The sequence below is a fragment of the Camponotus vicinus genome, unplaced genomic scaffold, assembly GCF_025532165.1.
Source record: "Camponotus vicinus isolate PSW18456_S1 unplaced genomic scaffold, iyCamVici1.0 SCAF_12, whole genome shotgun sequence".
NCBI lineage: Eukaryota > Metazoa > Arthropoda > Insecta > Hymenoptera > Formicidae > Camponotus > Camponotus vicinus.
This window is the reverse complement of record NW_028141948.1, coordinates 4949318-4977095: the sequence shown is the minus strand read 5'-3', so window position 1 is coordinate 4977095 and position 27778 is coordinate 4949318. Positions and strand designations below refer to the sequence as shown.

At 32.5% G+C, this 27778-nt stretch overlaps 4 protein-coding genes and 1 long non-coding RNA gene across 9 annotated transcripts in view; 3 read left to right on the top strand and 2 right to left on the bottom strand.

The window, feature by feature from the left end:
• Positions 1-27778, bottom strand: part of LOC145962677 (uncharacterized) — a 90588-nt gene that overhangs the window by 2254 nt on the left and 60556 nt on the right. The window contains exon 1 of one of the 3 annotated variants that reach the window (XM_083083921.1): positions 29-247. The exons of the other annotated variants lie outside the window; for them this stretch is intronic. The gene's annotated coding sequence lies outside the window, so the exon portion shown is untranslated. Of the gene's footprint in view, positions 1-28; positions 248-27778 lie in introns of those variants that run through there. 3 annotated transcript variants of the gene reach the window in all.
• On the top strand, positions 4084-6641 carry LOC145962674 (uncharacterized). 2 transcript variants are annotated; one of them, XM_083083919.1, is made up of 6 exons: positions 4084-4266; positions 4502-4588; positions 4670-5072; positions 5184-5306; positions 5487-5604; positions 5967-6641. In XM_083083919.1, exons 2-6 carry the CDS (start codon positions 4507-4509, stop codon positions 6231-6233), a joined length of 993 nt encoding a protein of 330 aa, XP_082940045.1. In that variant the 5' UTR covers positions 4084-4266; positions 4502-4506; the 3' UTR covers positions 6234-6641. The 2 variants fall into 2 exon arrangements, with proteins under 2 accessions (XP_082940045.1, XP_082940044.1); XM_083083918.1 differs by having other exon boundaries at positions 4472-4588.
• On the top strand, positions 8151-11796 carry LOC145962675 (uncharacterized). Its single transcript, XM_083083920.1, has 2 exons — positions 8151-9943; positions 10021-11796. Exon 1 carries the CDS (start codon positions 8646-8648, stop codon positions 9570-9572), a length of 927 nt encoding a protein of 308 aa, XP_082940046.1. The 5' UTR covers positions 8151-8645; the 3' UTR covers positions 9573-9943; positions 10021-11796.
• Blw (ATP synthase subunit alpha blw, mitochondrial) lies at positions 17349-23637 on the top strand. Its single transcript, XM_083083939.1, has 8 exons — positions 17349-17557; positions 17919-18032; positions 18222-18571; positions 18745-19101; positions 19494-19875; positions 20272-20416; positions 23260-23377; positions 23451-23637. The coding sequence occupies exons 1-8, from the start codon at positions 17492-17494 to the stop codon at positions 23563-23565; spliced, it is 1647 nt and encodes a 548-aa protein (XP_082940065.1). The 5' UTR covers positions 17349-17491; the 3' UTR covers positions 23566-23637.
• Positions 25414-27628, bottom strand: LOC145962690 (uncharacterized). 2 transcript variants are annotated; one of them, XR_014435926.1, is made up of 6 exons: positions 27486-27628; positions 27208-27356; positions 26944-27072; positions 26581-26844; positions 26010-26487; positions 25414-25830 (listed from the first exon to the last, which is right to left on the bottom strand). It is a non-coding gene; the product is annotated as an uncharacterized LOC145962690 (long non-coding RNA). The 2 variants fall into 2 exon arrangements; XR_014435925.1 differs by having other exon boundaries at positions 25414-26487.

Genomic DNA, 27778 nt, shown 5'->3' with positions numbered 1-27778 from the left:
ATATATAATGTACAGATAAAATACATACTAAACTTGATGATTGACTCGAACTCTCACGTGTACTCATTTTGCACTATATATCACAAATTTTAGACGCGTACATAGAGAAAAGAACATATAAGAAGAAAATGTCAAAGATATAATAATAGTTTTTTATCACACGTAAATTACAAATGCACACCGCGAAACCACACTGCGAACTGCGAACGATACGCTGCCTCGAACACTCCGTACGTTGGGTCTGTTCTTTTCAGCTGCACTGTTGCACTAGTGCAATTAGTTAGAGTGAAAGAAAGACCCATTGTGCGAGCACATACATATTGAAATATACGCATGTGTGCATGTTCAAAATAATAGGCGCGTTTTCCGAAAAATGCTTTGACAGTATTATTAATAAGAATTTTAACATGAGGAGTAACTAAATATAATTTATTATAAACGTGTTGTATATGTAATTGAAAATATACATATATATGCAATAACCATTATACGTATTTTAAATAAAATTTTTACGAAATGTTAGTGTTTTTAAGTGTTACAATTGAAACATTTCATAATTATTTATATTGAGAACATTTCAAATATATTACAAATTATATGTATTTTAAATATTTCAAAATTATGTTTCGTAAATATTTATAAAATAATATAAAATAAATGTATCGAAATTAACAAATCATAAAACGCAACTTTGAATTGTTTAAAAGATGTATTAACTGTAACATTGCTTTAGAAACATTTATAATATAAGCAATTGTGAAATATTTCAATAGTAATGTTTATGAAATATGTCTAAAACATACAAATAGAATGTATCACTTGGAATCTATATGAAACAATTTGAAACATTACATGTACGTTTCATGTCTAGTGGGGAGGGGGGGCCGAAGGCCCCCCTTGCACCCCCCGCGCGCGCGTGTGTGTGTGTGTACACATACATTTGTGATATTTTTTAATTATATTAAATTGTATTAAATTCTATATAAATTTAAGTACATGCATGGTCGGAGAAAGAAAAATATTCAAATTTATGTTTATATTTATATTTTATTCAGCAATATTATTATTAAAGATAAGAAACTAATTCTTCGTAATTATTAGTTAAACGGAGAAACTCGTGAAGTCTCATGTTCACGTATTAAGAGTTCTGCAAGTACTAAATACAAGGAATATTTCTACAGCTTAAGTCTGTATTATTGTTATGTTTACATATTTCGGACTATAAGCATACTTTGCGTGGAAAATACTTTCGAACTGTGTTTTCATACTATACCCACATAGCATGCATATCCAAAAGACGTCCAGAAGGTATCCAGAAGACATCTTTGGGCGATTGGACATCTTCAGGATGTCCTGTGAATGTCTTTTGAACATAGATGCTATGTGGGATAGTTCTATCTACAATATGGTGTCAATAAAATCTATATTCTCTTTCTAACTTCTTTTACTAATAACTTTTTAACGAACAGCGAACGACGGCTAAAACCTTTTGGATGTTAGTCAGGGCAGTGACCTTGACAACATATGTTAAGGTCAAGGTAATCGAGGCGGGCTCCTTTCATCGACATATTTACCGATTTTCAGATAAAATAATTATTTCCCAATTAGAAATATTACAGACATGTTTCCCAAATAATTTCACATTAATTAAAAAAGAAATTTTTTTTTAATATTTATGTCTGCTAACTATACGCTCAATTTATTTTAATTAATTATAAATAAACTATTATTTCCTAAACTATGAGAATCTATTCCTAAATGTGCCCAAACGATTCCCAAGCGATTGGTTTAATAGATAATAGGGAATATTAAATTTGTCTGCTAACTATATGATCGTACTCATTGAGACGTGTAAACGCTACGAGAGTTATATTTGAACTATAGAACTAACTGGAACGAGCGCTGCCTTTGTTATTGCCCGGTGACCTCGAGCCGAGGGAGACAGTATCTATTTGGTATTGCCGTCTCTCTTTTTCATGTATTACCTTAGCTAAAAATATACGTCTGCGCATTAAAGTTGTGTACAGAATTTTTTCACCAAAAATTTAGCAAAATAAAGCATTATTTTATTTCGTTTATTGTCGTCATTATATTTCCTTAAATAATCCATTTCATTACAATAATATTTTTTATATATTCATTGTTCGAACATATACTGACTAAGGTATGGACACACATAGTACGTCATGAAACTATAGGAGAAATATACTATAGCATGTTAGTGTAACAGAGACAGCGATTCCAAATAGCGATGGCCTTCATCGCACAGGCAGGCTCGGCTCGTAACAAAGGAGCGCTCATTCCAGTTCTATAATTCAATGGTTATAACAATCGTATTGCCAACCTGAATAATCAAGTATCAACGAGTGACGAGTACTAGTATACAAAAACTGCCAATAAGTTAAAGTAAAGAGGAATAGTGATAAAATAAATTCTTGCGTGTCACTGAAATATATCCCAGGTAGAACATGAAACTCATAATGACATCATTATGACGTCATCATGATTTTATTTATCACTTAAAAGTTACCTAAACAAAAATGATTAAAAAATGAGTTAAAGATGACAAAAAGAATCATAAATTTTTAAGTTCAATAATCGCATTATATAATTTTAAAAAGATTATGTTGCTTAAATATAATTAAAATATACATGAATAATTAAATAAACAAGTAATTGCGTAATATACTTATTTACACAACAAACACCAAGTAACAGTTATATAACTGTTAGTTATAATTTCCTACTCAGGCCCAGTTCAACAGTGGCCAGTTAAGCCGACGGCACACGGTACGATTTTTCGTACTGGATTTGATAAGATTTAGTAAAATACTAAAAATGCACCAATCAGAATGCAGCATTTTTAATATTTTAATAACAGATACAGGCGGACATGATGCACAGGTGTGCACGTGACGCCATATTTCGTGTGGGCATATTATATAGGGTGTCCAAAATGTTATTTTATGATTGTAAGAGGATTGTACTATGGCTGCGTTCCGATATTCACTGCCAGTACTGAAAATCTATAGTATGCGTGACATAAACTATAGATTCTCAGTACTGGCAGTGAATATCGGAACGCAGCCTATAGGTGCTTTCCATTTACATCAAGGCCCATATTCTGAATCCTCTTTTATCGATAAAAGTGCTCCTAAAAGCGGCGTGTAGCCAATCAGAAGGCTTATATGCCACTTTTAGAGGCACTTTTATCGATAAAAGAGGATTCAGAATATGGGCCCAAAACTCAGATAAATCTCACTTCTGTCTTTTTTTAACATGAATGTTGAAGAAAGACAGAAGTGAGATTTATCTGAGTTTTGATGTAAATGGAAAGCACCTTATGTATATTATACAATCAAAACGACAATACGAACTGAACACCCAGTATAATTTGCCCACACGAAATATGGCTGACATCCCCACCACCATTTGCACCTTGCATCACTTTTTCGAGTCATTTTATACAGATGTTAGCAGTCTAGTGTATTATAGAAGTCTGTGACTGTTACTTAGGGTGCAGTCCCACGTAGAAGAAAAAGCGGAACGGAAAAGAAGTATAGTGGGGGTAAGGGCCTCCGCACAAGGTGTTCCGTATCGCATTACGTTACGTTAAGTATCGATCGTAAATTTAACTCCGTACGTAAAATTAAACTTCAGTCAACGCACAGAAGAAATCGTAACGTAAAGACATGTCTTTACGTTTACGATTTCTTCTGTGCGTTGACTGAAGTTTAATTTTACGTACGGAGTTAAATTTACGATCTATACTTAACGTAACGTAATGCGATACGGAACACCTTGTGCGGAGGCCCTAACCAATCAGAACGTTTCTCCAAAAGACATATCTGTTCCGATTTTAAATAACCAGGTTCCCTGTGGCGTCCCTCCATCTGGACAAAATACAGATGAATGGGTTTACGAACGCACTAGCGCCATCACATACCTCGTCCCGATCCACCAAAGACATAAGGTTTGTTCTTTTTAGCTGAACTGGCTGCACTAGTTCAGAAAGTGTACACTGAAACGTTCTTTTTAGCGGAAGTGACGTCAGATGCTGCTGTTCTTTTTAGCAGTACAGTACTGTTCAGTGCAACAGTTCACTGCCTGCCCTAGGTCTTGAGGTAGTGCAGCGGTGTAGTTCAATATGGCGACGTACATAAAACATAAACAATAGTATAACCTCTGATAACCTCTAAATAGTGAACCTGTAATTTAACCTCTGATTCAAATAATTGCGATAAAAAGAAACATAACAGTAATAGTGTAAGTAACATTAATATAAAAGATATAGATATTAATAATATTTAACATAAATAACGTAAGTAAAATAAGTAATATAAGTAGAGGTATTGTGTATAAAATACCTCATAATTTGATAAATATATTTTTTACATATAATAATTCTAATAATTCTAATTGTATAATTGTATTCTAATATATATATATATATATATATATATATATATAGAAAATATCCATACAAATATGGAAAACTCAGAAAATATGGAAATCGGATACATATCAAGAGATGCAGCAGGCAATATTTTAGTTAATAAGGATGGATTCGTTACATGTATCTCTGAAGGTATTCAATCTATAACCAAGTGAATAAATATTAAACTTAACATGTTTTTATGTATAATAATATATAATAATATATTTGTAGGTGGTTTAAGTTTTCAAGTAGAATATAAAGAAATTGATTTTAATTGTGAAACCCTTCAGTGTACTGTTGGAGAGAAATGCATATTTGTCAAATTGCATAACAGTGAAGTAGATAAAGAAAATCATTCACCTTTAAATGTAAATAAAACATTTAATTGGACAGATGCCAGTACAAAATTATTTTTAGAATTATATAAAGAGAAAAGAGAACTATTAATTAATAGAAAGATCAAGACAAGAAAAATGTTATGGCAGACAATTTGTGAAAACATGAAATCTCATGGATTTGATCTCACCATAATGCAAGTGGAAAATAAGTGGAAATCACTTGAGAGATCATATAAAAATATGATTTTAAATAATAAACAGACAGGCAGAGGACGTGTAACATGTTTTTATGAGACGTAAATATGAATTTATATTATTTAGATTTGTACATAAGTATATATTAAAATATAAATATAACAAATATAAAATATATTAATAAGATATATGTACTTATTTTTGTTACACAGAGAATTAACAGAATTACTTGGCTACAAACATAATATAGAACCTTTGGCAGTATCAGGAAAAGAAGGCACTGTAACAAGAACTGCTCGAATGAGTATATCTCCGACAGAGGCAAGAGAAGAAGAGTAAGTTTGATAGAAAAAATTGAAATTTTTTTTATTTAAAAAATAATATGAAGTTAATAATTATTATATATAATTTAACATAATATAAACAGTAAAAATTTATATTTTTTAAATAATAGTTCTTTTATAATTTAATCACACGAGAGAACACTGTATATTTATCTTAAAAAATGTGTACAGACAGAACACAAATAATCAAAATGAAACTACATCGCTACAAGAAGAAAATAATTATGATGAAGCAACCACATCAAGATTTCAAGATCAACATCTTGAAGATATATCTACACAAAACACTGTAAATTACAATCTCAGACAAATATATAGGCCTCCAATAATACTTTTCCTTTTCGGCTGAGATATTTTATTAGGCATATTGTATTTACATACTCTTATGATTTTTTTTATTTTGAAAAGAAATAGCAATTCGATCACATTCAACATAACAGTAACATCCACATTGAGTGTGATATTATTGCATTTAATGTGATTGAGTTATCAGTTTTCCTCAAAACCAAAAAAACATGATACCAAAATATGTAGATACGATGTGTTCGAGCCGAGATATAATAGAAAATAGAAAGTATTATTGGAGTCTAATGACATATATATTATCATAATTTTATATCAGTATGATTAAAAAACATACACATTTTACAGCTACCAAAGAAACGAAAACAAGTAGGCAATACGGGTCGATTGCTAGATAAGTGCCAAAAAACTTTGGATAGACTTACGGAGAATATTTCAGTTGAAAGAAATGAAAAAGTAAATATACAAAAAGAAATGTTGAATGAATATAAACAAATAAGAAGAATTTATGAAGAGATGACAAATACGATAAAAGAGCAATTAATAACTGCAAACAATTTAAGGCGAGAACGAAATGAATTGCTGCGAGAACTTGTTTCAAGAAAGACTGAATAAGATATTATTTAAAATAATATTTAAATAGTATGCACAGCAGTATTTATTTTTGTTTTTTTCAGTTATATAATTTATAAGTTGTTTTATTAATAATATAAATTTTGTTTTGTTTTTTTACTGTTACACGCATATATTTATATAAGAATTAAATATTTTTATTATATTATCTATTTATAAATTTTTTTGTTTGCAATATTAATTGAGAATAAAGATATAAATTTTTGTTTGTTTGCAATATTAATTAAGAATAAAGATACACTGACGAGATACTGGAGAAAGTAAAGATACAGAACTTTCATGTAGAAAGAACAATTTTATTTAGTATTGTGTTCATTAAATTATAAAAGTTTGTATAAATTATAAAAGTAATTATAATAAAAAAATACAAATTTATGTTTAAATATACAATATATTGTTTAATTTTATTACAAATTGCGTTATTACTACTCTGATTACTGTTTACTTATTTATTCATCAGATATTCTGTGACATATTTCATCACGAATATGTATTCCATGTTCCCTTTGTATATCCATTTCTTGAACATGACCCAGCGCTGCCATGTCAGGATATTCACTATTTATAGGTGGTTCAAAAAATTCCATATCTTCCACATTCGCCATGTTGTGAAGTACACAACATGCATGTATCACACGTACCATTCCGATAATATCTCTTAATTTTAGGTGATACAATTGTCGAAATCGCTGTTTGAGGCATCCAAATGCATTTTCTATTATAACACGGCAAGAACTTAATTTTCTATTAAAATTTCGTTGTGCCCGTGTTAAATGGCCATTATCTCTATAAGGTACCATTAAGTGTGTCAAACAAGGATATGCACTATCTCCTAACAAATAATAATTATCTAAAAAAACAAAAAAATAAATTATATATAACATTGAAATATATAATATTGTCGATTTTCCTTTTTCGTAATTTGTTTTGTAATTCTTTTTACTTACTACCGCAAAGTTCATGGAGGTCATTACGTAATGGTGAATTTTTGAATACTCTGGCATCATGCACAGATCCAGGATATCCAATAAATACATCAATAAATTTCATACGATGATTTACTGTTCCTTGGATATGTATCGAAAAATATTGTTTTCTGTTAATATAAGAATCAGGATCTTCGCCAGGTTTATCTATTCTAATATGTGAGCCATCAATTGCACCTAAAAAAAATACGAATATATATATATATATATTAATAAGACTATTAATATAATAACAAGATATATAAATTACTCAAATATAAATAAATATTACCAATTACACCAGGAAATCCTTTTGAATCTTGATAAAATGCAGCTGTTTCTGCTTTTTCAATTGCATTTGGATATTTAATTACATTATTTGCGAAAAGTAATATAAAATCTGTTACTCTGGTAATAATGTTATATAAAGCGCTTAAAGTTATTCCAAACCTATCAGCAACATCACGATAGGATGCACTTTCGTGGCCTACGAACCAAAGATAACAAAGTATATGCTTTTCTGCTGTTATATTAATACGTCCTGCATCATCTGCAAAAATAATATATATGTAATATATAAGTATAATATTTATATATAATAATCATAATAAATCTAAATAAATAAAATATTAAATAAACCTTGCAGAGAAATAAATATCTCAGATGCGCTGAACTCATCTATCATTCTATATACTACATGCCTAGATAACCTGAAGTGCATGATGAAATCGATATTATTATAATTCCGTACAATATTTTCTACATAATTATTTATCCTCACGTGGTCTACTCTTTGGATAATTCCAAAAATTGCATGGAATATTTGCAATTCGTTAAGATCTGATGACATTAGAATAGGTTAGATTTTTCTCACTATTATATAAATAATTGTTTTATTTTAATTGATTATAATTTACCATCATCGTCAGCTTCATTTAATATTGGTAACAATAATGGTTCTGGTATTGCAAATAAATCTTCTTCATCAGATGATTCTGCTATTAGCGCATTATTTATGTTTCTTATATTTTGGTGCGCCATATTAGTTACTGTACTTGAACCGTTCTTTTTATTCTTCGTTGCACTCGTGCACTGACAGAATTTTCTGTAAACTCGCCAGTTCTAATGCAGTCCCAGTGCAGCACTAGGTCAGCTAAAAAGAACAAACCTATAGAGGCACTCACTCTAGTGTGTCTCGTCGTCCGAAGCGGACGTAAGTTACCAAAGACTGAAACCATAGTTGTAAAATCCTTTGTTGTAAAATATATTTTTATAAAGACAAACTGAATGTATCAATCCACCCGGCATCCAACGACAGTTAATAGGAAGTCTTTAATAACCTGACTCCCTATAGTGGTAACCACCGACGTGAGATATATTTTTTTCCCGCCTCGCACCACGTGGCGAACGAAATATTTAGGCAAGAGGTATGCCGATTGAACATTCGCCAACAAGACTAGTCAAAGGAAGCAACACAGAGCACACAACGTCTGTCGAGGAAAAACCATTCGACAACCCTTATCCGAAAGCTATGAATAACGACGGAGAGGGATCAAAAAGCGCAAACATCGACGCAGTCCAGGCAGTGCGCTTACCACCATTTTGGAAAGACAATCCGGCATTATGGTTCGCACAAGCCGAAGCAGCTTTTGCAATACACCGAATAACAAGTGACGAATCAAAATTTCGCTACATAGTACTCAATGCTGATCAATCCGTTCTTCCCTTCGTGGCGGATTTGATAACTAACCCACCTGAGCAAGACAAATACCAAACCTTGAAAGATCGCATATGCTCGATACTGGGAGAGACAAGTGCAACGAAGATCAGAAGACTTTTAGGCTCACATGAACTAGGAGACGAGAAACCCTCCATCTTCCTACAACGTCTACGGAATTTGGCAGCAGGTCAGGTAACGGATGAAATTCTAAAATCTATATTTATGGAACAACTCCCAGAAAGTGTGCGTACTATCCTGGCAATTAGCGAAGTTCAAGATTTAGCAAAGCTAGCGGCCCAGGCAGATAAGGTGGTAGAAATGGCCAGACCAGCAGCGACAGCAATCCAGACCATCACCGAAAAACAGACAGACGCAGACAACCAGATCCTGCAGGAGATTGCAGAACTAAGGAGACAAGTCAAGACACTCTCCGTAAGAGATAAATATAGGCGACGCAGTAAATCGCGAGGACATTCCAGCGGCCGAGAACGAGTAGACAACCGCGAACGTTCACATCACCGTCAAGACCGCGAAGGTAACGCCGAATACTGCTATTATCGCAACAGATTCGGCGACAAAGCGTTTAGATGCGCACAACCTTGCACATTTAATAAGCCGAAGACGGTGGAAAACTAAACCCGCCGTCGCAAGTACAGGCGGTCGTGGTTAGAAATAATAAACGCCTGGCAATAACCGACAAGAAGAATGGCATTACGTACCTTATAGACACGGGAGCAGACATCTCAGTAATCCCGAAGAGGATGATGAGAGGAAAGCTCACACCCGTAGATTTTCAACTGTTCGCAGCAAACAACACAATCATAAATACTTACGGCAGCAGCTCACGAGTAGTGGATTTAGGACTACGACGCTCATTTAGATGGCAGTTCATCATAGCTGATGTCCGACAGCCGATCATAGGCGCAGACTTCCTGGCGCACCACGGGATTCTACCGGATCTAAAGAACAGAAGACTGGTCGACGAACAGACTCTACTGAGTACCAAGGCAAGGATAACCACAGGGAAACAGCCCACCGTTGCCACAATAGACAAATGATGCAAAGTCAAGGAACTCTTACGCAGGTACATCGAAATCACACGTCCTACAGCGCTCAAGAAGACCGTACACGATGTGAGGCATCATATTGTGACCAAGGAACCACCATTGGCAGAAAGACCACGCAGACTGCCCCCAGAAAAGTACGCAGCCGCGAAACGAGAGTTCGAGACGATGTTGGCATAAGGAATATGTCGCCCCTCTTCATCACAATGGGCAAGTCCGTTACAGCTAGTACGTAAAAGCAACGGAGAATGGAGACCGTGCGGAGATTTTCGTAAATTGAACAGTGTGACCATCATGGATAAGTATCCTCTACCTCACATACAGGACTTTACATACCACTTAGCTGGATGCACCGTTTTCTCCAAAATAGATCTTGTGAAAGCATACTTTCAGATTCCAGTAGCTGAAGAAGATTGCCATAAAACTGCAATAACTACACCATTCGGATTGTATGAATTTTACAGAATGCCATTTGGTTTGCGAAACGCAACGCAAACTTTCCAAAGATTTATTGACGCAGTTCTAAGAGGACTCGATTTTTGTCACGGCTATATCGACGATCTGTTGGTAGCATCAAGAGACGAAGAGGAACACTGAAGACATCTCGAGCAAATATTTCAACGTTTAAAGGAGCACGGACTATCTATCAACGTGACAAAAAGCGAATTTGCGGAAAAAGAGGTCGAATATCTCGGATACACAGTCAACAAAGAAGGAATACGTCCGACGAACGATAGAGTAAAAGCCATCGTTGATTTCAAGAAGCCGAACAATATAAAAGAGCTTAGGAGATATCTTGGGATCATCAACTTCTATCACAGATTCATCAAAAATGCAGCAGCCATTCTAGCTCCCCGGGAAAAAAAGTCCATATAAAATTGGCCATATATGGATTTTGTCAATATCTAATTATGTTTTGCCAAATATAGTCATATATGATATCATATATGAATAAATATTATCAGATCTGAAAATTAAGTACCACTAAGAGTACACCGAAAAAATTGTATTCTTAACTTAAGAATATGCCACTTATCTTTAGAATATATACCACTAAAATAGGCGCCAAGAGGATCCTCTTAAGTTAAGAGGAAAATCTTCTAAAGAGATATTCTTAATATACAGAGAAAAATATTTCTTTGGATTTAATAAATTTTGTTGAAGTTAAATAAATTTAATTATTGGTCTAAAAGTTTTTTTCCGCCTAATTTCAAATAATCTGTTTACTATTCTGAATCCCAACAAGGAATCCAGATTATTAAATAAATTATTTTAAATTCAGTTTGAAATTAAACTGATAAACAGTGATGTCAGAAAGAGAATGCGGCTCACGTGCACACAGAGAACCTGTGTGTGAGCAGCGTCCTCTCTTTCACACCACTGCTAAGGGAAAAAAATATACTTTAGATCTTACGTTAATACAAGTCCTTTATATACATTTCATGATAAATATTGAATACGAGAAAAATTAAGAGTGGTGTCGCCGCGTAGCGGCAAATGAAGAAACATGTCGCGCACACGAAAATGGAGTTGCGGCGTAGAAGTCGCAAATTAAGAATATATTCTTATTCATTAAGAATATATTCTTATTTATTAAGAATATTTATTAAGAGGACTTATAAAGAGAACTTTTAATTAATTAAATATATAATGCAAGATATAATTTTTAGGAAAAGTTATATTTGTCTATATAAAAAAAGGTAAAATCATATATAATCTTAAATGATTATATATAATATCATATATGATTTATATCAACCCTGGCGAAAATAAAATGTAAACCGAGTATTAACAAAGCATGAATTGGAGAGTAAATCTAATGTAACGGAAAAGTGACGGAAGCGTAAACGAAGCTATTAAAAAGCGTAAATTGAAACATCGGAACGTAAAGAAAGCGGCTATTAAGTGTTAGAAAAGCGTTAACGAAGCGTCATCAAACTCTCCGACAAGCGTGAACGAAATATCTTTCAAATGTAAACGGAGCGTCATCAAATTCCTTAAGGAACGTAAACAAAACGTTATCGAACTCTCCGACAAACATGAATGACCCTGGCGAAAATAAATATCGGAGCGTAAGTCGAATGTAAGGAAAGAGTAACAGAAGTGTAAACGAAGCTTCTAGGAGGCGTAAATTGAAACAACAAAACGTAAACGAAGTGTTAACGCTTCATTTACGTTTCGTTGTTTCAATTTACGCCTCCTAGAAGCTTCGTTTACACTTCTGTTACTCTTTCCTTACATTCGACTTACGCTCCGATAATTATTTTCGCCAGGGGAAATATCTAATATAATTTTTAAAGAACGTAAATGAAATGTCATCAAACTTATTGGCGAATACGAATGAAATGTTTATACTCTACTATATTTATACTGTACCGTTAATATTGCACTTTACATTTTAAATAGGTAATAAACGGATTATTTTCGTTTATTCGCCAGACATTTACTTGTCCGACTTATAAAAATCAATTTAATATCTGAAGCTCCTACATCGAGATTAGAAATTAAATTGAAGTATATCTTTAATCTTATTTGTTACTCTTTGTAAACTCTTTATATAATTTTCATAACTAAACTTAAATACGAGAAAGATAGCGCGCGTAGCGGTAAACGAACGAACTAACAGATCCTTGCGTGCTCGCGCGAAACTTTGACGTCCTTAAAAATATTTCTTTAAATTGTTAAAGTGTATGGAAAGTATTTCATACATGTTTTGTGCAGTGTTTAAGCGTTGAAGAAATGTGGATGAAGAGTTATATATATTATTTCTAAGTCAATCAATCATTTGAATGTACGGGAAGCGTATTGGAGTGCTTTGTTTACATTTTATGGAGCGTTTAGGAAGTGTAAATGAAGAGTTCCTAAAATGTCAATCATTGAAGTGTGCGGGAAGCGTATTGGAGTGCTTCGTTCACATTTTATGGAGCGATAAGGAAGTGTAAATGAAGAGTTTCTAAATGTCAATCATTGAAGTGTGTGGGAAGCGTATCGGAGTGCTTCGTTCACACTTTATGGAGCGTTCGAGAAATATGCACGAAGATTTAAAATCGCGAAGAGTTAATGGGAAGTCAATAAAGCTTCTAAGAAGCGTTTATTCTGTTCGTTTACGCTTCTTTGACACTTCGAGAAGCGTTTAATTTTCACCAGGGAAAGCATACATGAAACTAACCTTTGCTTTGGTTTTATACATGCTTAGATATGATATCAATATCTGACTATGTCTGATTGTACAAAATGACGTGAGTTATCTAATATCATTTTTTATGATCAGAAATGGTCAGAGATGGACATCATATCTAAGCATATGCAAAAACGTATACTCTGATAAAATCATATGTGATATTATATATAATTATATAAGACTGTATATAATTTTACTTTTTTTTATATAAATAGACATGGACTTTTTTTTCCCGGGTCCATTAAACGGATACCTGACAGGAGCGAAGAAACGTGACAAGCGGTCAATAGAGTGGACTACACAAGCAGAGGAAGCCTTTCATGAAAGTAAAAGACGTTTAGCAGAGACTACCCTACTGGTTCATCCACGAGGAAACACCAAACTACTCCTCAGAACAGACGCTTCCAACGTAGCCATGGGAGCGGTATTGGAGCAGTATCAAGAGGAAGAATACAAGCCATTAGGATTCTTCTCTAAGAAGTTATCTGAGGCACAACAAAACTATAGCACATACGACAGAGAACTCCTAGCAATTTATTCCGCATTAAAATTCTTTCAACACATGGCAGAAGGACGAAACGTAGTTGTGCTAACGGATCACAAACCACTACAATACGCGTTCTCACAAGCTTCTAATAAAGCCTCTGAACGGCAAAGGAGACAATTAGACTTTATAAGTCAGATTACTACTAATATTGTCCATATTGCAGGGCATGAAAACCAGGTAGCGGATGCACTGTCACGAGTAGAAGCAGTCAATCTACCAGTTATCGTCACAACAGACGAACTTTACGAGGAACAGCAGAAAGACGAGGAACTCAGAGCTCTACTGGAGACTAATGGCGTTTTCGATTTATCGGGTTTGACCCGACCCGGGGTAGTTTACTAGACGTTATTGACCAATCACAGCCATTCTTCTGAAGAATGTATGGTTCCATTCTTCAGAAGAATGGCTGTGATTGGTCAATAACGTCTAGTAAACTACTCCGGATCGGGTCAAACCCGATAAATCGAAAACGCCATAAGACATCACTCTCACTAAGGCCACTACGGTTAGACGGAGGAGACAAAACCATATACTGCAGTGTCGACAAGGAAATTCGAATATACGTACCGAGAGTATTACGGAAGAAAATTTTCGACAACATACATAATCTGTCACACCCAAGTGGAAGGACAACAAAGAAAACAATCGCACAAAGATTCGTTTGGCCAGGTATGCAGAAAGATATTGCTAACTGGGCTAAGACATGCTTACCGTGTCAGAGAGCGAAAGTCCACAGACACAATCACAGAATTCCAGAGAGAATTCCAGTCCCGGACGATAGATTCCAACACGTACACCTAGACATCGTAGGACGGCTACCCAACTCTAAAGGAATGAGGTACTGTTTAACCATGATCGACAGGACAACAAGATGGCCGGAAGCTACACCAATAGCGGACACATCAGCGGACACTGTAATAGACGCATTTTTTAATACATGGATCGCACGATTCGGAGCACCATACATGATTACAACCGACAGAGGAGCGCAGTTCGAGTCAGCAATATTTGAAGCGATGGTCAAGCTAATAGGAAGTCGGAGAATCCGAACGACAGCGTATCACCCGCAGGCAAATGGGATGATCGAGCGATGGCACCGATCGCTCAAGGCAGCAATCATGTGTCACGGCACCACGGATTGGACTAATGTACTTCCTATGGTACTTTTAGGATTGCGAAACAGTTACAAGGACGACATTAAGACATCCGCAGCAGAGATGGTCTACGGAAAAACACTACAGGTACCCGGCGAATATTTCGCAGCCGAGGAACCCACAGCATGCCCGGACATGTTCCTGCAGAAACTATGCGAGCGAATGCGGCGAGTAGGACCGAAGCCCACAGCGCATCACATCAAACAGAAGGCCTTTGTTCACAAGGAGTTGGAGGACTGTACACATGTCTTCGTCAGGGTCGATCGAGCGACCAAATCCCTAGAACAACCATATGAAGGACCTTTTCCTATAATCAAAAGACTGACTGATTTTTTGTACAGGATCAACTACAAGGACCGACCGACTGAGATCAACATTGACAGATTGAAGCCGACGTTCATTGAAAGGGCTAGGGAGAACCAACAATTACCTGAGGATAATTCCCTTCCAGAATCTTCGCCAGCTGAGACAGAGAAAGGACATCTTGCACGAAAAATTAGATTCGCGACTCCATGAACGGAGTCACTAAGGGGGGAGTGATTGTGGCGTCCCTCCATCTGGACAAAATACAGATGAATGGGTTTACGAACGCACTAGCGCCATCACATACCTCGCCCCGATCCACCAAAGACATAGAGGCACTCACTCTAGTGTGTCTCGTCGTCCGAAGCGGACGTAAGTTACCAAAGACTGAAACCATAGTTGTAAAATCCTTTGTTGTAAAATATATTTTTATAAAGACAAACTGAATGTATCAATCCACCCGGCATCCAACGACAGTTAATAGGAGGTCTTTAATAACCTGACTCCCTATATTCCCCATGTACCGGAAAAAACGGAAATAAGTAAGAGTAAAAAATTCTTTTTTATGAATTGTAGTTAACAAAAATAATCAATTTTGTAAAAAAATATCTTTTTATAATAAATGGAAAATTCCAATGGAATATAATTTACGAAGAAACAAAGCTAATTCAGAATTATTGTAAATTTTAGGTTAGAATTTTTTCCGTTTTTGCGTAAAATATATTCCATGGGGAACCCAGTCATATAAAAGCGGAATGGAATAAAGAACTTTATAATAATATAAATTTAACAAGAGAAATATATTATTTTAGTGTAATTTTGTTATGTTTTTATATTTTGTGATAATATAAAATTAAACTAAACTATTTATATGAAACAATGATAAAATTACATTTTATATTGTAACAAATATTTTATTCAGAATAATATTTTATTCAGAATATTTTCACCTAATTTAATGTTAAGTGTAATAAATTGTTACAAAATTTAATATATATATCTGAAAATAAAACACACACACACACATATTTTATATTATAATAAAAAAATTTACCGAACATTATTATTTTATATAAAAATAAATTTATAAATTTTATTTATGAATAAGAAAGACTAGATATGCTAGGTATGTACATACATACGAGAACGCTAGGTATGATGTCTTTTGGAGAAACGTTCTGATTGGTTACCCCCACTATACTTCTTTTCCGTTCCGCTTTTCCGTTCCGCTTTTTCTTCTACGTGGGACTGCACCCTTATATATTTCAGTGTTCTGATGTTATGACTTTTTGCTTGGACTGTATGCTATCCTCCCCACTCTTGACCACAATGTAAGTTAGACAAAGATAACCGAGGAACTTGGGATCTCTCTCTCGTCACGCACGAAGACTGGTTTTGGCTGCATTCAGCAGAAAAAGCTGCTTTGCAACTGTTGTAAAATTCGTGAGCCTGATTGGTGTATGCTCTTAATTTTGGCTGAATCTAAGAGTATACACCAATCAGATTCACGAATTTTACAACAGTTGCAAAGCAACTTTTCCTGCTGAACGCAGCCTTTGTGTCGCCTTTGTACTTTGCTGGAAAACAACTAAATGGCGTTTTCGAGTGATCGGGTTTGACCCGACCCGGGGTAGTTTACTAGACGTTATTGATCAATCACAGCCATTCCTCTGAAGAATGGAACCATACATTCTTCAGAAGAATGGCTGTGATTGGTTAATAACGTCTAGTAAACTACCCCAGGTCGGGTCAAACCCACCACTCGAAAACGCCAAAAGTTAGCAGTCTAGGGTATAGTATATGTCTATAGTCGCATTCAGTGGATTCAATCGCTAAGTAGCAGTCGAACATGATTGGTTTCTACTTTCAGGTCCGATCAATCAGCGTCGAATTACATCGGAAAATCTAATAATGTTGTCCAACTGTTGAGTCCGCTGAATGGCTGCGTTCAGCAGGAAAAGCTGCTTTGCAACTGTTGTAAAATTCGTAAATCTGATTGGTGTATACTCTTAGATTCAGCCAAAATTAAGAGCATACACCAATCAGGCTCACGAATTTTACAACAGTTGCAAAGCAGCTTTTTCTGCTGAACGCAGCCAATGCGGTCAATGTATCTAGTTACGAAAGCAAAATCGATAGTGCGGTTTCCTGCGCATGGAATTCAGAGTGGGGTGGATGGGACATTAACGGGTATTACGTATGTTCTTTTGATCTTCTCGCTGGTCTTTACCAGTTCCTACTCTACTTTGAAGTAATTGAGATTCTCGTAATCAATTCCGGCCAACGGATTCTCCCACTTGAAAAAAATGGCACTCTTATCCTTACGTTTAACTTCGTCTTTAATTAGGCATCTGCCAAATACCGCGGTTCAGGTAATTCCAAAAAAGAAATCTCATTAATGTTTGTACCTGTGACACGTTATAGGCCTGGCAAAATATGTATATCGACATTTTTACTTACTAAGAAACCACTATTTTCTAATTTATCTTTTCGTTATTCTTTTTTATAACAAGTCGGATTGTAAGTAAAAAATAAACGAAGTGACTTATAAAATTCAATTGGTAAAATTTATAGGATATTTAAGATGTCAATAGTATATGTCTATTACATAAAATATGTTGGAGCACCAGTTATGTAATGCAAGTTATGCATTCTTTATATATATATATATATATATATATATACATATATATATGTATATATATGTATGTATGTATGTATTTTTTTTAACAGATTACTTGGCCTGCAACTGCTTTAGCTTCTTGCAAATATCATGTTTCATGCAGTCGTCGTTCGGCAGAAATTTCTTCCATCCTGGAAGAACGTATTCTTGGATCAGCACCAAAGGTAAATCCTTTATAACAGATTATTGTTTTACTTGTATTATATGATTTATATAATGATATATATGATTTATGTAATTATTTATATGTTTTTATAAATTTTATTTTATAAATTTATTTTATACTTTTTAAGGACAAGATTATTTTTAAATATCTTATAAAATAGGTTAATTCTAGGCTAATCTCATTTTAGGCTAATCTTGAAGAAACTGGCAGAGTACTCAGCATTGGAGATGGTATTGCACGTGTGTATGGATTGAAGAATATTCAAGCTGACGAAATGGTGGAATTTAGTTCAGGTTTGAAAGGTATGGCGCTAAATTTGGAACCTGACAATGTAGGCGTTGTGGTATTTGGTAATGACAGACACATTAAGGAGGGAGATATTGTGAAACGTACTGGTGCCATTGTTGATGTCCCTGTCGGTGAAGAATTGTTGGGTCGTGTTGTCGATGCATTAGGCAATCCTATAGATGGCAAGGGACCTCTAAACAGCAAATTGAGATTCCGTATTGGAACAAAAGCTCCAGGCATTATTCCCAGGTAATTTATAATAACAAAGATTGTAATCCTTTGTCTCTTAATTTTCTTGTACAGAACTTCAACAATAGTAATTTTATATTTATGTGAAAATCATACTTCATATCATCCTGTTTTATGATAGGTTAAAAAATAAATAACTAAATTCAGCATGCGTATTATATTCTCTTTAATAGAGTATCAGTCAGAGAACCAATGCAAACTGGGATTAAAGCTGTAGATTCCTTGGTACCTATTGGTCGTGGTCAACGTGAATTAATTATTGGAGACAGGCAGACTGGAAAGACTGCTCTTGCCATTGATACAATTATTAACCAGAAGCGTTTTAATGATGCCGGAGAAGAAAAGAAAAAATTATATTGCATTTATGTCGCTATTGGTCAGAAGAGATCTACTGTTGCACAAATTGTAAAGCGTTTAACAGACAGTGGTGCTATTAATTATACTATCATTGTATCTGCTACCGCTTCTGATGCAGCACCACTTCAATACTTGGCTCCATATTCTGGATGTGCTATGGGGGAGTTCTTCAGGTGAATATTTGTATTATACTTATTATATTTTTTATTTATTTGTTTTATATGGGACTCCATAAGAGTAAACTGCAAAAGAATATAGTGCATTCCTTCCATGCGTACCCTGAATAAAATGAAAAAGAGTAGTGATCGAATCATATAGCAAGCTGTGCAGAGCTATGAGTGTAATATTCTCTTCGAATAATAAAAAAAATTCGCAAGTAACCGTATGAAAACATGAACCTGAATGTAACAGGAGCGAGGGTAGCCTAGTTAAAGTATAAACAAGATTCTGTGTGGTCTATTCTTGTGGAGATTTCGGTATATTAAAAGAATAATACATACGTTCTGCGTGTAATATCGATTTTATTGCTGCAAAAAGAACTTATATAAGGATTATTATTTTGTAGGGACAATGGGAAACATGCTTTAATCATTTATGATGATTTATCTAAGCAAGCTGTTGCCTATCGACAGATGTCTTTGCTACTTAGAAGACCACCAGGTCGTGAAGCTTATCCTGGCGATGTATTCTATCTTCATTCTCGTTTGCTCGAGAGAGCAGCCAAAATGAATGAAAATTTGGGTGGTGGATCGTTAACAGCCTTGCCCGTCATTGAAACGCAAGCTGGTGATGTGTCTGCTTATATTCCTACAAATGTCATTTCCATTACCGATGGTCAAATTTTCTTGGAAACGGAATTGTTTTACAAAGGTATCCGACCCGCTATCAACGTAGGTTTATCTGTATCACGTGTTGGATCTGCTGCTCAAACAAAGGCCATGAAACAGGTATCATATATAAATTTTTTAATATCAATTATAATATCGAAGAATTATATCATTAAAATTATATATATGATTATATTTTTTATTTATATTTAATTGTAACTAATTGTAACTAATAAAAATATATTAAAAAATTAATATGATAAAGGACCTCGCACCAATTTAATTTATATAAATTGAAAAAGGACGTTTTTTAAACTTCAATATCACACTCACTTTAAATCATCATATCTTTTACATTTTTTAATTTTCAGACTTTTTGCCTAAGAAAACTTTTGATCAGCACTACCTAAACTATAACATATTTTAATTCTAGTTAATTTGACCGAAGCCATTTTTTTTATATAAAATGTGCAGGCTCCTTTACATAAAACATTAATATTTTACAATTGCACATAGGTTGCTGGCTCGATGAAATTGGAATTAGCTCAATATCGCGAAGTAGCGGCTTTCGCTCAATTTGGTTCGGATCTGGATGCTGCGACTCAACAATTATTAAATCGTGGTGTAAGATTAACAGAGCTTCTCAAACAGGGACAATATGGTAAGATGTAACAAATTAAATAATTTTCACAATTTTAATAATTTTTTTCTCATTATAATTTACTTTATATATTTTTGTACACATCTGATATACAGGGTGAGCCATTTTAATTAACGCACGCAATTATTTCGGAAACAAAGCATTTTAGAGAAAAATGTTTCAGACAAAAGTTTTATGGTTTAGAGGGAGCCATAAGATGGTATCATTGGTTTGACCTTGAAGAGTTATTTGAAGGTCACATGAAGGTCACCTTCAATTTCTTAAATGGAACCTACTATTTGTCATTGCACATTCTTGTAGCTTATCTCGAGAGCTTTCCAAAACACTATAATTAAGTACCTTTTCGTTAAGTACTTTTTGAGTTATGAGGCTTGAAATAATTTCTTAATTTTACATAAACCGTAAAATATCTTGTAAAATATTCATTTTTCGATTATCTTACCTTAATACTTTTACGTACAAAATAATGAGAGGAATCAACTGGTGTAAAGAAAACACATAGTTGTTTTGAAGAAAAAATATATAATTTGCAATTAACAATTCCATATTTTTTCTTAAAAACAACTGTGTTTTCTTTACACCAATTGATTCCTCTCATTATTTTGTACATAAAAGTATTAAGATAAGATAATCGAAAAATGAATATTTTACAAGATATTTTTTTTACGGTTTATGTAAAATTAAGAAATTATTTCAAGCCTCATAACTCAAAAAGTATTTAACGAAAAGGTACTTAATTATAGTGTTTTGGAAAGCTCTCGAGACAAGCTACAAGAGTGTGCAAAAATATATAGGGTGTTCCATTAAAAAAAATTGAAGTGACCTTCACGTGACCTTCAAATGACTCTTCAGTGTCAAACCAATGATACCGTCTTATGGCCCCCTCGAAACCATAAAACTTTTGTCTGAAAGCTTTTTCTCTAAAATGCTTTGTTTCCGAAATAATTGCGTGCGTTAATTAAAATGGCTCACCCTGTATATAATTAGATATGTACAACAATATACAGGGTATTGCAGAGCGATCGTATCAAGCGTTTACTTTGAAAAATAAACTCATTTTTTGAAAGATGTTTTATATAAAAGTTGTAGAGTTTTAAGTGACGCATTACATACTAATATTAGGATGACTTTGAATAGTGTTGTCAAGGTCACGTAAAGATCACTTTAAAATTTTTTAATGATACTCTTATTTTTTATTACATATTCTTATAGTTTATCTCGAGAACTTTCCAAAACACTATAATAAAATATTTTTTTATTAAATACTTTCAGAGTTACGAAACTTGAAATAATTCCTTAATTTTACATAAATTATAAAATATCTCGTAAAATATATATTTTTCGATTATCTTATCTGAAAAACACAGTTTTTAAGAAAAAATATATAAATATCAATTGCAAATTACACATTTTTTGTTAAAAATAACTGTTTTTTTTTATATCAATTGATTCCTCTCATTATTTTGAGCATAAAATATTCACACAGATAAGATAATCGAAAAATGAATATTTTACCAAATATTGTATATTTTATAGTTTATGTAAAATTAAGAAATTATTTCAATCCTCATAACTCGAAAAGTACTTAATAAACAAATACTTTATTATAGTGTTTTGGAAAGCTCTTGAGATAAGCTATAAAAATATGTAAAAAAAAGTAGGGGGTTTCATTAAAAAATTTTAAGGCGATCTTTACATGACCAACACTATTCAAGGTCATCCTAATATTAGTATGTAATGTGCGTCACTTAAAAATCTACAACTTTTATATAAAACATTTTTCAAGAAAATAAGTATTTTTCAAAATAAACGCTTGATAGTTCTGCAACATCCCCCCCCCCTCTCTCTCTGTGTGTGTGTGTGTGTGTGTGTGTGTGTGTGCGCGTGCGTGCGTGCGTGCGTGCGTGTGCGCGCGTGTGTGCGCGTGTGTGTGCGTGCGTGCGTGCGTGCGTGCGTGCGCGTGCGTGCGCGTGCGTGCGTGTGTGTGTGTGTGTGTGTGTGTGTGTGTGTGTGTGTGTGTGTGTGTGTGTGTGTGTGTGTGTGTGTGTGTGTGAGATCATTTTAAAACTTTCCACCTGTATATTTCACGATTAACAATTTTTTGTGAAAAATGCCAAAAGACGTCAATTTTGTTTTCAAGAAGGATATTTAAGTACATTAAATATAACGAAATTTTTGCACCCCTTCGTCGGGGTAGCTACCCCTTCAAAAATCTTAAATGACAATAAGGCTCCAGTGGTACATCATTTTAAAAGTCTTTTGATTCTCTATAAAACTTTCTTTTTTTTATTTAAGTGAATATTTTTCGAGAAATCGTACTTGGAAGTTTTGGGTGTTAAAAATGTTTTACATACAAAGATACATTTTAGAGTAGAATTTTTTTATTAGTCATTTATTATAACGAATTGAGAATCGTTTATATTATTGTTTAGAAAACAATAGAGAACATTTTGAACATTTGTTATATATAATAAATAACTAATAAATAAATTCTACTCCAAAATGTATCTTTGTATGTAAAACATTTTTGACACCTAAAATTTCCAAGTGCGATCGATTTCTCGAAAAATATTCACTTAATTAAAAAAAAGAAAGAGAGTTGTACAGAGAATCAAAAGACCTTTAAAATGATATACCACTTGACCCTTATAGCCGTTTAAGATTTTTGAAGGGGTAGCTACCCCGACGAAGGGGATGAAAAAATTTCGTTAATGTACTTAAATGTCCCCCTCGAAAATAAAATTGACGTTTATTGACATTTTTCGCAAAAAATAGTCAATCGTGAAATAAACAGGTTTAAAGTTTTAAAATGAACACCCTGTATATATATAAAATCTTTTCAGTACCTATGGCTATCGAAGAACAGGTAGCTGTCATATATTGCGGTGTGCGTGGTTATCTCGATAAGATGGATCCTACAAAGATTACTGCTTTTGAAAAAGAATTTCTTGCACACATCAGGTATCTAATGTAATATCTAATGTATTTAACTAATGCATATATATATATTTTTGATGCACATATTTTTTTCTAGATCTACTCAGCAAGATCTTCTTGCTACTATTGCAAAAGAAAACATAATTAGTGAAACATCAGATGCAAAACTGAAAAAAGTAGTTACTGATTTCCTATCATCTTTCTCAGCATAAAGTGCAATCATATGGTATTGTCATACAATGTCATTGTAATATGCGTATCAAAATAGATAATGAAAATGTAAATGTTTCTTGAAGATTATTTGCTATGAATTGAGTGTTAATGTACCAATATTACAGTCATATAAATAATACATAATTATAATAGTCATATATAATTATGTATATCTAGATTAGATACATTATTGCAATTTTCTCTCTTTCTCTCTCTATACATACATATATATAATCTATAAACTTGATAGCCATATACAATATGTTGATACAAAAAGATTAGTCTTTAATAAAATTATAAAAAAAACTAATGTTTTGGATGTAGGTATATTTTTTTTACAGGATAGACATTTTAAAAACATCAATAAAAGATAAAAAACATTTTTAAAAAGAAGATATAGAATATAAATATTTTTCTATGTTCTCTATCTTTTAAAGCTCCTAATCTCTCATTGCAATCATTTCATCACATATTAAATTATAATATGGAAACAAAAGATAGAATAGAAACAAAAAATCATAAATTTATATAAAAACTATAAAGTTTCAAATTTTTTTTTTTTTTATTGAGGTGTTTAACGTGCCGTCAGCCGATCTTGTCTTATTCGGTTTTTTGGACACCTTCTGTACATAGAACCAGTATTCCTTTGGTCAATTTTTATAAATAGTCATCTAAATATCTTTTTTTAGATAATTTTATCTATTTCTTTGAGAAAGGTCCACATAGCTCTTAATGGTTTCAAATTAATTTCCTTAAGGCCTAGTTCAACACCTCCGGGAACTTAGCCGGGCAACTTCGACTTTTTTAATTTTTTTTTTTTAATCGTTTGTTGGTCGTTTGTCGGTGATTGTTGGCCTAGTTTCAACGTTTGTTGGTTTATATTTTTTTTTTAAACAACAAAATAAAAATTAGCGTGAAGTTAGCCGGAAAAATTTCATTTTCGTTCAAAAAGCGGTTAAATCGATACGCAATCATTCGCTGATGATTGTTGGTTTAATTATAACGTTTGTTGGTTCGGTATTTGCCTTAAAAACGAAAAATAATCTCTTTTATTAAGACCGCATTTACAAAAGTCGTTAGGATCAATCACAGTTGAAGGTTAAACAGTCCTCGAATATGATTGGTTAATTTCTTCCCAATAACATATGTCATTGTTTCTTACGACTTTAGGCTTAAACATCTATATAAACTTGGCTGAAGCCTGGAAACCGCTCGAATGAGAAAAAAAAGAAGAAAGTTTCTTTCTCTCGACGTCTTCCTTAAAAAGTGTGGACGGCTTTTGCGCGACTCGTCTAACACTTTTTATTTTTACATAAAGCTATGACGAGTAATACTGCATTACTTAATATTCTTATATTTTATTCGCAATAATTTCTCAATATTCTCGATATAACATGGTCAAAAGTTACGAAACATTACATTTTAACTAATTATGGTTAAATTTAATTACATTTTCTTGAATATCTAATATATGTATAAAGGATTATCAGTTTGCACTTTAATTGCATGTCTAATTTCATCATTTGCAATATTGAATGTTAGTACTGTAAATATATATTTAATTATTTTTGTCCATCATACAAATATTGATTGAAAACATTATATAAAGAGCCAGCCTAATGTGCTATATTTGCTACAAAAATTTAAATTAATGTTAAATTAATGTTAAAAGAATGCCAGAGTAATAGCTGAATTTTTTTCAACATGACATTTATTTATTATACGATGTACAAGATTACAATAAGTTTTATTATGATGAATTATCGAATTTTAAATAATTCTTTGTTGTATAAATGTGATGATTCGTAGAAGTAGATAAAAAAATATAGACAATATTATTACATAAATATTATATAAAAATTTACTTTATTATAATTCGTTATATCATAATTATATTATCAAATCCGATCTGAGAAAAGCTTTGGCATTGATTAAAACAAGTTTTTTTCTTATTTTATTAGAATGTCAAAATAAAAATAATTTATTTTCCAATTTTTCTAGGCACTTCTTTGAGACAATATTTTTTTATAATTTTTTTATAATTTTTTTATAATTTTTATAATTTTTTTATAATTTTTATAATTTTTTTATAATTTTTTTATAATTTTTTTATTTATTGCTACTGAAGAAACAATATAATGTATGTAAAATGCTTACAATTAGATTTTATTAATACGCAATATTAACTCGAACCCTTTGAATATCGTTTCTTAAACTTTTTTACGTCACCATGATCAGCATTAGCGATTACCATAGTTCCTTTCCTATAAGATACAATATGTCTCAATTGTGATATTTGTCATAAAATTTTGTAGTAATAAACTGTATTCATATTTCATAAAATATTCTTTCTAAAATAATTATCTTTCACTTTCCCAAATATTAATTTATGTATATATATGTACATATAATATGTATATATAATATAATATTAATTTCATACTCCCATAGAAAGTGCATGATCTTTTAAGAATCTCAAAATCAGTTTGTGAAAGAAATTGACTGTATAAAACACCTTCACTAAACAAGAATCTTTCATTTTCCCACAGCTTAATTTGATCTACAATATAGTAGGTGATAATTGAGGCGGTTCTTTTTCTATCATTTTACTGTGCAGATATGTTGTTGCTAATAACTATATAAAGCAATATAGAAAATATTATTTGATTATTTATGTTAGATATTGATGTGAATAAAACGTAATCAATGTCATCATCATATCCTACTATTTGAAAAGCAGTTATTCTACTCTTCAATATTTGTCTTCTGGGATCTCTTATTGTTTCTATTGATAAAATCAGATTTGGAAATTTATTATACATAGAAATATGTAAAGATTTAATTTTGTATATTGTATATCATATGGTGTATCTGTATGTGTATCAAAATGGAATGCGGAAAATTTGGAAAATGTACGTGACCTATAATATAAAAAGTAATAGATTAGATATGAAATATTATTCCTACTTACAATTAATGTGTAACAAATATATGAATAAAATATTTAAACTTACTCTGATGCATCTAAGGTCCATATTCTGAATCCTCTTTTATCGATAAAAGTGCCTCTAAAAGTGGTTTATAAGCCTTCTGATTGGCTATAAGCCACTTTTAGAGGCACTTTTATCGATAAAAGAGGATTCAGAATATGGACCTAAGAATCTAGAAGACTTTTCTATAGTAAAATGATTACTCGAGCAAGAATAATTCGGTTCTAGAAGATCTGTTTCAGTTTTAGTATTTAGATCGAATAGAAAATGGCCATTATCTAAATTAATCTATAAAAGCAAAAGAGAGAAATAAGTATTAATAAAGAGACTTGATACAATTATAAAATTTAATAATGTGCGATATCTTGTTATAAAGTAAGTACTTACATAGTGCGATGATTCCTGTTCATTCATATCATTAACATGTGCTTGAATATATAATACTTCTTTTATCTCAATGGTTTAAAAAAGATTGTGCTGTGCTTTTTTTTTAAATTCGAATTCTGTAACTTCCAACTGAAAACAATTGAACATTATATATAAGAATAACTTAATTGTATTAATTCATTATGTATCAGCGTATTGTATCACATATAGAAGAATTAGAAAACAATATATTTTAATTAATGCAAAACTAACTTTTGTACTCACTTATTGGACGGAAAGAAGAAACATACTGCTACAAACATATGCCACTTCTCCGATGCAAAAAGTTATGTCTACATTATTGGGTATCTCTATTGAGTCACGTGTTCTGCCACGCTCAGCTTCAAATATAAATTTCCAAGCAGCATAATCTCCTAATAAACATAAATCAACTTTATAAATCAAAGAGTATGAGCTATATAAATGAATAGCTATATACATTTTTACTTAAATAAGAAATTGTAATATATATCAGAAAATACATAAGATACAAATCTTTCAACCTCTGTTTTTTTTATAGAACCACGCATATGTAATTTTAACTTATTCCTAATTATATATTTACAATACGTATCAAACTTATGTGATACGAAAATGGAATGCGGAAAGGCTTCAGCCAAGTTTATATAGATGTTTAAGCCTAAAGTCGTAAGAAACAATGACATACGTTATTTGGAAGAATTATTAACCAATCATATTCGAGGACTGTTTAACCTTCAACTGTGATTGATCCTAACGACTTTTGTAAATGCGGTCTTAATAAAAGAGATTATTTTTCGTTTTTAAGGCAAATACC